We start from the raw sequence: 8,647 nt of genomic DNA, 5'->3' as shown, positions 1-8,647 counted from the left end.
ACTGTCATGCACAGCTCCCGGCCCGATACACTGTGACGCGAGCGGCTGTGTCTGCTGTCGGCCACATCACAGTGCAGAGGGCACGGCCGCCCACAGTACCAGATTGCGGCTCTGAATCTCCCTGGGAACCGGCTGCTTTTTTAACAAGCGGTTCCACCCAACCGGAGAGAACCGGCTGAATCCCACCCCTGGAAGTAACAGCCAGAAAGGGAAAGATGAGGAAACAAGCAAATGTCACAATGTACCAACTGTGGATGTAATGTGTGAAATACTCAGTAAAGAAAGTGTATTGGAAGAGGGACCGTTATCGCCTGGGAAGTGCCCAGAGGAAGCTGATTCTGGAGATGCAGGTATGCATAAGAGAAGAGTACATTTTTCTGAAGGGGAAGGACTGGACATGGATATAGCGGTTATTCAGGTCATGACTACAGTCCTGTCCCTCCCTTACACTTACTTACAATTTGTTGTATTTCACACGTATTTCCAGAGAAATATATGGTGGGTGCTAGTGTTTTATCTTGAGCACTCATGCACATAATACAATCTCAGCTCAATGAATGGTTATAAGTTAGCATATAGGAACTCAAAATTAGAGATAAGAGCTATAAACCTCGACAAGCTTACTCATAGATTCTCATTCGACTCATTCTGCATCCAGAAATGTAAAGTGAAGCACAGATACAAACTAAACTGTTCAAATGTTTTAATGAAAAAAAATATTTTGAACCTAAAATATATTAAGTTAATAAAAAAGTTTAAAAAAATGTCACTGAAGGGGTCCATATCTTTAAATGTCTAAAAAGTCAGGTTTTATTAACTTGAAGCCTAAGGTTGAGCTGATGACCACCTTCAGTGTTGATTTTTTACGCAGTTTTCTTGACCGACAGTGTTGACATCTTAGGGCGCCACCTAAGAGAAAATGTGAAGACAATGGTTCTTCATGAATCCCAACAATCCCTAAGGTAGTTTCAAAGCTCCTACTAATGAAAAAAACAAATAAAACAGAGATATACTGCTGACTGCCAGCAAATAAACCTATGCTGAGTAAATGTTAGTCATTTGTACAATACAGACAACATTAAAATAACAAATAACATATTTTTTACTATGTTACATAACAGATCAGCTTGTGCCAAAAGAAGCTACCAAGTACAGTATAAAGGTCTCTCTCCTAAACAGTCAAAATACAATCATCCAAACTTATAGTGTAGACTTGTTGCCTAGTTACCTTCAACTTGAGCTGCAGATTCATCGACGATGAAGTACGCCTTTTTCTACTTGGTCTTTGCCGTTGGTGAGATCAGCATAGGTAAGAGAATAATATCGGTGTATATTACGTTGTTCTTTTGATTAACATTCATTATTTTTTGGTAACTTTATTGACTTTTCTCAGATTACCACTGGCAGACCACATAAAAATCTAGAACGGTAAAATGGAAGAGATCGAATCACTGTTTCTAACTAAAACAAATGAAAATTTTATACTGAACAATGTCACAACAGATCATACAAAAAACGAAATAAGACCAATTTGGACAAAAACACGAAATCAGGCTGCACTGATGTAATAAAGAATCCTTTGGACCAAGATGAGTTAAACGGTTTTTAATTCGACAACGTGTTTCAACGGTGAACTAGTGTCTTTTTCAAGTGAAAAAAACAATTGCATCTTTTTTTTTCACTTGAAAAAGACACTTGTCCAATGTTGAAACACGTTATCAAAATAAAAAACATTCAACGTATCTTGGTCCTAAAGATTCTTTAGTACAACAGCATAGCCTGATATCGTGTCATCGTCCAAACTGGGCAACTATCTTGGAGGACATCATCCTCCAGCCATGAGGCAGCATCAGCTCATATCTTCAGATGTTCAAAGGAGATACATACAACCTGCTCATGTGAGCACCTTCTTTTAATATCCTTTATAGCTAAAAGGGTATAACCTGATGGTCTTGTGGGCTTTTGTTTTCCTACAGTTTTTCAACTACAAAAGTGTTGAGCAAATTTGTTACCCTCATGTTGTAGGATGGTTCTTCTGTTTCCTCTGTGGAGATCCATGATAGCTCCATTTTATGGTTTTGGAATATTATCATCCATTTTATAATTCTGAGGTTCATCATAGTAGGATTGAAAAAAGACATATGTCCTTCAAGTTCAACAGAGGAACAGTTGGCATTGAATGAAGGGAAGAGGTATAGGTACTAATGTGTAAAAAAATATATTGTGGCACTCACCAGATGGATGTCATTTTTTTATTTCATGCAAGTGAACAAGAGACTTTGTATAGGATTTGCGGGTTAGGGAGGCATGCAGGGAGCGTGCAGGTGGATGATGGCCGTTTCGCACAGCAAGCGCTCCAACAGGTCCAGGCGTGTGAGGGGGTGGGGTCATTTCCTTTTTAAAGGATTTAGACACAAGGTTACATGTGAACAAAATCAAATTGTGTATATTTCAATACAATGAATAAAAACATTGACTCACTAAATTACATATCTTGCAGCACTGCAGCAAAACAAACCTCAATTTTTCATTATAGGAAGGCAGATAAATCTACCCTGTCGTTTAACCCTAAAGGGCCCTGTGCATTCATCTTCAGGATCTATTTAGTCTCACTCTTTTGCATCATTTTATTATGATCTCCCCCTTGTGGTGGATATGGAATGGTTTCTAAACCTGCAAATCTCAGTAATTCCGGATTTGCCTGATGTTTTTCTTTCCTATGGTTGATTAAACGCATAGAACCCTTTCCACAAATAATTGAGAGAAAATGTTCCTTAAATCTCTTAGCTAGTGGTCTTATTGTCTTACCAATATAGTAGAAAGAGCAGGGGCAATATATGATGTATACCACGTATGTATAGGTCCAACTGTCTTTTTAACTCTGTTATAGACCTTAATATTGAATGATGTAATTGCTGATATTATGTTTGTGAAGGTCAAAGTCACCATGTAGTCACAGCCTTAATTTTTCTCTTTAAATTTTCTCTTAGGTAACACCCTAAATTGTCAACACTGTAAGGCAGTTGGTCAAGATGACTGCTCAGGACCCTCACTTGAGTGCAAAAATGAAGAAGATGTTTGTGTTCAGGGAATTGAACACAACGTTCTCGGTAAGTTGGACCAAAAGAAAACCAAAGAGTACATATTGGTTAATTAAATATGCATAAATATCACTATTTGTGTGCAGTACGACACATTCCTTGTAGGGTTGATTCAAGTACACAGTTCACCATTTGGAAATACTGTTTGTTTCCAGATGTTTTTCATTTTCTGTTTCTTTCATTTACAGTCTCTTTTAGTACCACATTTTACTTACCTTTGTTCCCTTATCATTTTTATGTCCCAAAAAGATCAGCTAAAGGCTAATTAGACAAGCTGGTAATCTGGAGTGTGCATTCAGTAGATGACCTATTTGTTGATTATCGGCTTGTGTAAGCTTGTGGGGCAATCATTCGAACAACAAGCAAAATTCTCATTAATGGGTGATTGAATACTTCATCTTGGCATTAAAATTATTGTTATCAGCAGCACATCATCCTGTGTAAAAAGTAGATGTGTTGCCGAGAGCAATAATATTCTATACAATCAGAGAACATAAGTGACGATTGTTCTGTGAGCTTAGGATTCTGGTTAGCATGTCCAAACAGGCCATTGAACGACCACAGATTGGCTTGTAAATTGGTTTCTTCTGATGAGTGAATAAACTGGTGCACTTCCTGGGTGGCTCTTGGGACCAGGAAGAAGCACCTGCTAGATGCAAAACACCTAGTATCCATACATAGGAGTATGCCATTCACTACCACACTGTTACTTTTAACTATTTGTAAGTAAAGTCTCTGATATTTATGCATGGTGAGAGCTCAAATTTCTTCACATCTACAATACTATTGGACTTTCTATATATGCATTGCTAAGCACCATCAAAAGTGAACGGGATAACATAATTTTGTGGAGTGCCAATATTTTGACTTTCTATTGGCTCCTCAAAGGGTGCTTATGAAAACAAGCAATTTTCACCTTCTTATTGAAAATCACAAGATTTTACTGTTCTGACTAGGTTACCAACCATTTCTGCAGTCTGTTAGTGGTGGCGAGTTTCCTAGACAAGGAGCACAACTAGAGTTGAGCGATACCGTCCGACACTTCAAAATATCGGATCGGAATGGATCGGCCGATCTTTAAAAAAAGTATCGGTATCGCCGATGCCGATACCAGAAGTCCCATTCAAGTCTATGAGACTTTCGGTATCGGAATTGGAAAAACCCTTTCCTGCCCTTGTACAGCCTCTCGGGGGTCTGTACGGGCCTTCCGGGGGTCTCTGCCGGCCTGCCGGGGGGCTGTGCCGGCCTGCCGGTGGGCTGTGCGGACTGCCCGGGGTCTGTACCGGCCTGCCGGGGGGCTGTGCCGGCCTGCCGGGGGGCTGTGCCGGCCTGCCGGGGGGTTTGTGCAGGCTCCGGTGGTCTGTGCCGGCCTGCCGGTGGTCTGTGCAGGCCCCGGGGGGCTGTGCCGGCCTGCCGGGGGGCTGTGCCGGCCTGCCGGGGGGTTTGTGCAGGCTCCGGTAGTCTGTGCAGGCATCGTCTGATGGGACTACAAGTCCCATCGGGCGATGCCTGCTACCATGACAGTGATTGACACATTAGCCAATGATGGGACAGTAGTAGTCCCATCATCCGGCTAATGTGTTAAATGTAAAAAAAAAAAAATAAATACTACATACATACATACTACATGCATGCTACATACATACTACATGCTACATACATACTACATGCATGCTACATACATACTACATGCATGCTACATACATACTACATGCATGCTACATACATACTACATGCATGCTACATACATACTACATGCTACATACATACTACATGCATGCTACATACATACTACATGCATGCTACATACATGCTACATACATACTACACACATACTACATATATACTACATGCATGTTACATACATACTACATATATACTACATGCATGCTACATACATACTACATATATACTACATGCATGCTACATACATACTACATACAAACTACATGCATGCTACATACATACTACATATATACTACATATATACTACATGCATGCTACATACATACTACATACATACTACATGCTACATATATACTACATACATACTACATACATACTACATATATACTACATGCATGCTATATACTACATGCATGCTACATATATACTACATGCATGCTACATACATACTACATGCATGCTACATACATACTACATACATACTACATGCTACATACATACTACATATATACTACATGAATGCTACATACATACTACATGCATGCTATAAACATACTACATGCTACATATATACTACATGCATGCTGCATGCTACATACTACATGCTACATACATACTACATACATACTACATACATACTACATACATGCTACATACATACTACATGCATGCTACATACATACTACATGCTACATACATACTACATACATGCTACATACATACTACATACATGCTACATACATACTACATACATACTACATGCATGCTACATACAATACATTCATACAAGACATACATAGACATACAGTACATATAACATAGAGTAACATACTTACCAATACTTGTCACATTGTTCCCCGAAGCCATTGTCTGTTACGGAATAAATATTAACATAACAAACCACAAAAATACTCACCCATGATCCGAAGCAGTCCACAAGTGTGTCCCACGACGATCTTGGGTAGAGAACTGCAGCATCAGCTGATGCTGCCGCTCTCTACGGGCTGCAGGAATCCAATGACGGAAGGTAGGTATCCTTCTGCACTGTATTCCTCCGCCACTTAAAAAAAAAAGTCCCTAGTCTCACTTTATGGTAAAAGCTGTGTGGGATGCCTGCACAGACCCCCGGACATCAGCACAGCCCCCCGGCAGGCCGGTACAGACCCCCACAGGGTGCACAGCCCCCCGGCAGGCCGGCACAGCCCCCCGGCAGGCCGGTACAGACCCCCACAGGGTGCACAGACCACCAGCAGGCCGGCACAGCCCCCCGGCAGGCCGGTACAGACCCCGGGCAGTCCACACAGCCCCCTGGCAGGCCGGCACACCGCGCATCATGATGACATCATTTCGGCTGTCAATCAACTTTGAACTTCCGATTCCGATGCCCGATATTGAAAAAATATCGGATGTCGGTATCGGAATTCCGATACAGCAAGTATCGGCCGATACCCGATACTTGCGGTATCGGAATGCTCAACTCTAAGCACAACCCTTCCAAGTTCATTCCAATTAAGCTTTTACAAGCTGCTAGGAAGCTGGCCACGGGTTCAAACTGTCAATCATTATGCCCTGTGGCAAGCAAGGAGTCAAAAGGGGAGCAGTGAGCTTCTGAAAATCAATAGTTAGACAACCTCATTTCCTTATGAACAGAATACAGTTGAGAACACTGCTATAAAAATTCAGGCTTGATGACATCTCAATATTCTTAATTCTTCTAGATGGCGATAAGAGACCCACTGCCCACAGAGGATGTTTTAATTTTACGATGGTGTGCAACCAAGTGGTCACTCTGAATACAGGTCGCTTCCAGCTGAATTTTTACAACAAATGCTGCAAAACTGATGACTGTAATTCGGGTCCAATTGAAAGTATGTAAAATAAAATCACTTACATATACAATATAATGTGTATTTCGAAGTCTGAAGCTAGCAGCACGGAGATGGTTTGCAGGACCCATGACTATCTGAAGAAACATAACTATTTATAATGTTCCCTTTCTCTTACAATATTCTAGTGCCACCACTGAATAACACAGAAAATGGACTCTATTGCAAGTCATGTTTTGTGGAGGGAAGCTACAAATGTGAGAACTATGAATCTGTTGCCTGCACTTGTAATCAAGGAGATTGCATTGAGTTTAGTGGAGATGGAACTCGTCCAGGTAACACATGCAAAATGTCTTGTTGTATAGTTAGCTGGTTGGCTGAAAAGTAACATGTGACATATATAGTCCCTTAATCATCTCTGAAATTAGTAGAGGCTTGTGGACTTGTGCTGTTTTAAGGAGTTGTTTCATCATAGACTTCCCCCTTATCTCAGAGCCACCAAGAAAATTAACTGCTAGCCATCATGGCAATTTTTAAAGAATGGGTTTTCTTTTAGGGTCAACTTTTTTCACCAGGTTTTCCCATATAAAGTGGGGCCAGTACCTGTAAACCCTTTAAATACAAAATTATAGAAAGATGTATATATGTCCCCAATCTGTTCTGCTTAACACAAAAAAGAGCTGTGATTATGATTACCTATGGCACGGTCCAGTCTGATGGGCGTTACTCTTCTTGATCTGGCGTCTCTTCATATTATCGCCATCCTCCATCTTGCTTCACCTGGATTACGCATCCTACGTTATCCACACAGTGTCCTCCATCATGCTCTTGAGTAGGCATACTTCTCTCTGCCGTGCTGAGGGCAGAGCAAAGTAATGTGACTAAAGTATGTCCAATGCAAAGCTTTGCTCTGCCATCGGCACTGCCCAGATGTGCACCTAAGCAGGAGCGCAATGGAGGACACTGCATGTTTGACGCGTTCTATGTCATGAATTACGAAAATCGCATGAAGAACGGAGGCGCCAGATCAAAGACCAGCCATGCCCATTTGACCGGACGGCATCATCTGTATCAGGTGGCTACAGGGGTGGACTCATTTTCCAACCACTTAGAAGTTGATCACAAATTGTCACTTTAATCGAATTAACAGTGGTCAGTTTCAAATTGTGGGGAAACCTGTTTTTAAGGATTTATTTTTTCTGCATCACCATGACAGGGTAAATCAGTCATATGTATTCAAATAAGTGATTTCTGTAGAACCTCATGACATTTCAAGTTTCCATTCTAAGAAATTCAACCCTTCCATTGGCCACAATGGTAACCATATTAGTTGACATCTACTTCTTCTAGAAGACTATGCAACAAAAAGCCTTGTCCGCAGATACAGACATGAATGTGGCTGTTACTAAACTGTATATTAATGTTAATTTGCAATCCTTTGCCTTACTTTTGTTCTTTTGCATTTAGGTGACGTGGAGAAGAAATATGCTTTCGCTGGCTGTGCTACAAAAGGAGCCTGTGTTATTGGATATAAGATACTACTTGGGACCTCAGTGGGACAAGTTGAAAGCCTGAGGTGCCCTTTGGAAAACATTGTATCTGTTAAATAATAATTGCTCTCCGACAGTCAGGAAATACAGATGGAAATCAAACTGTGCATTGCTTTCTGTATTAGTTCAAAAATCTTATAAAATACTAAATAAATCAAATAAATCCATGCTTTGCTTTCTGCATATGTTAAAAATTCTTTTAAAATACTAAATAAATTTTCTTGCAAATTAAAAATAAAAACCTTTTGTGTATTTTTTTTAGTATTTCCACACATTTCTAGCTACTATAGATATTTATGCACACTATCTAAACCTGGTACCCACTCCATGACTTTTATGGACTAGAGTTACCATGATGTTATCCATACCATCTCAGACCATTGAGTTCAAATTAAAGTTCAGGTCCATCTTGTATTTGATAGCACAGGAATCATGAATCACAAGTCATAACTCATGCCCCAAATATTTCTTAGTAAACAGATGT

At 40.3% G+C, this 8,647-nt stretch overlaps 1 protein-coding gene across 1 annotated transcript; it reads left to right on the top strand.

The window, feature by feature from the left end:
• Positions 1-1,165: 1,165 nt before the first annotated feature.
• LOC141084915 (phospholipase A2 inhibitor and Ly6/PLAUR domain-containing protein-like) lies at positions 1,166-8,404 on the top strand. Its single transcript, XM_073569863.1, has 5 exons — positions 1,166-1,309; positions 2,991-3,110; positions 6,506-6,655; positions 6,802-6,948; positions 8,081-8,404. The coding sequence occupies exons 1-5, from the start codon at positions 1,258-1,260 to the stop codon at positions 8,221-8,223; spliced, it is 612 nt and encodes a 203-aa protein (XP_073425964.1). The 5' UTR covers positions 1,166-1,257; the 3' UTR covers positions 8,224-8,404.
• Positions 8,405-8,647: the final 243 nt, after the last annotated feature.

Source organism: Dendrobates tinctorius, unplaced genomic scaffold, assembly GCF_039654945.1.
Source record: "Dendrobates tinctorius isolate UK_male_01 unplaced genomic scaffold, ASM3965494v1 ptg000028l, whole genome shotgun sequence".
NCBI lineage: Eukaryota > Metazoa > Chordata > Amphibia > Anura > Dendrobatidae > Dendrobates > Dendrobates tinctorius.
Note: the sequence above shows the minus strand (reverse complement) of the source record. Positions and strands in the feature narration are given on the sequence as shown.

Excerpts from the sequence above, each read along its gene's own strand:
- LOC141084915 (XM_073569863.1), top strand. The coding sequence starts at position 1,258 with ATGAAGTACGCCTTTTTCTACTTGGTCTTTGCCGTTGGTGAGATCAGC. Across the intron at positions 3,111-6,505 it reads AATTGAACACAACGTTCTCG|ATGGCGATAAGAGACCCACT; the intron begins GTAAGTTGGACC and ends TAATTCTTCTAG. Across the intron at positions 6,949-8,080 it reads TGGAGATGGAACTCGTCCAG|GTGACGTGGAGAAGAAATAT; the intron begins GTAACACATGCA and ends TTTTGCATTTAG.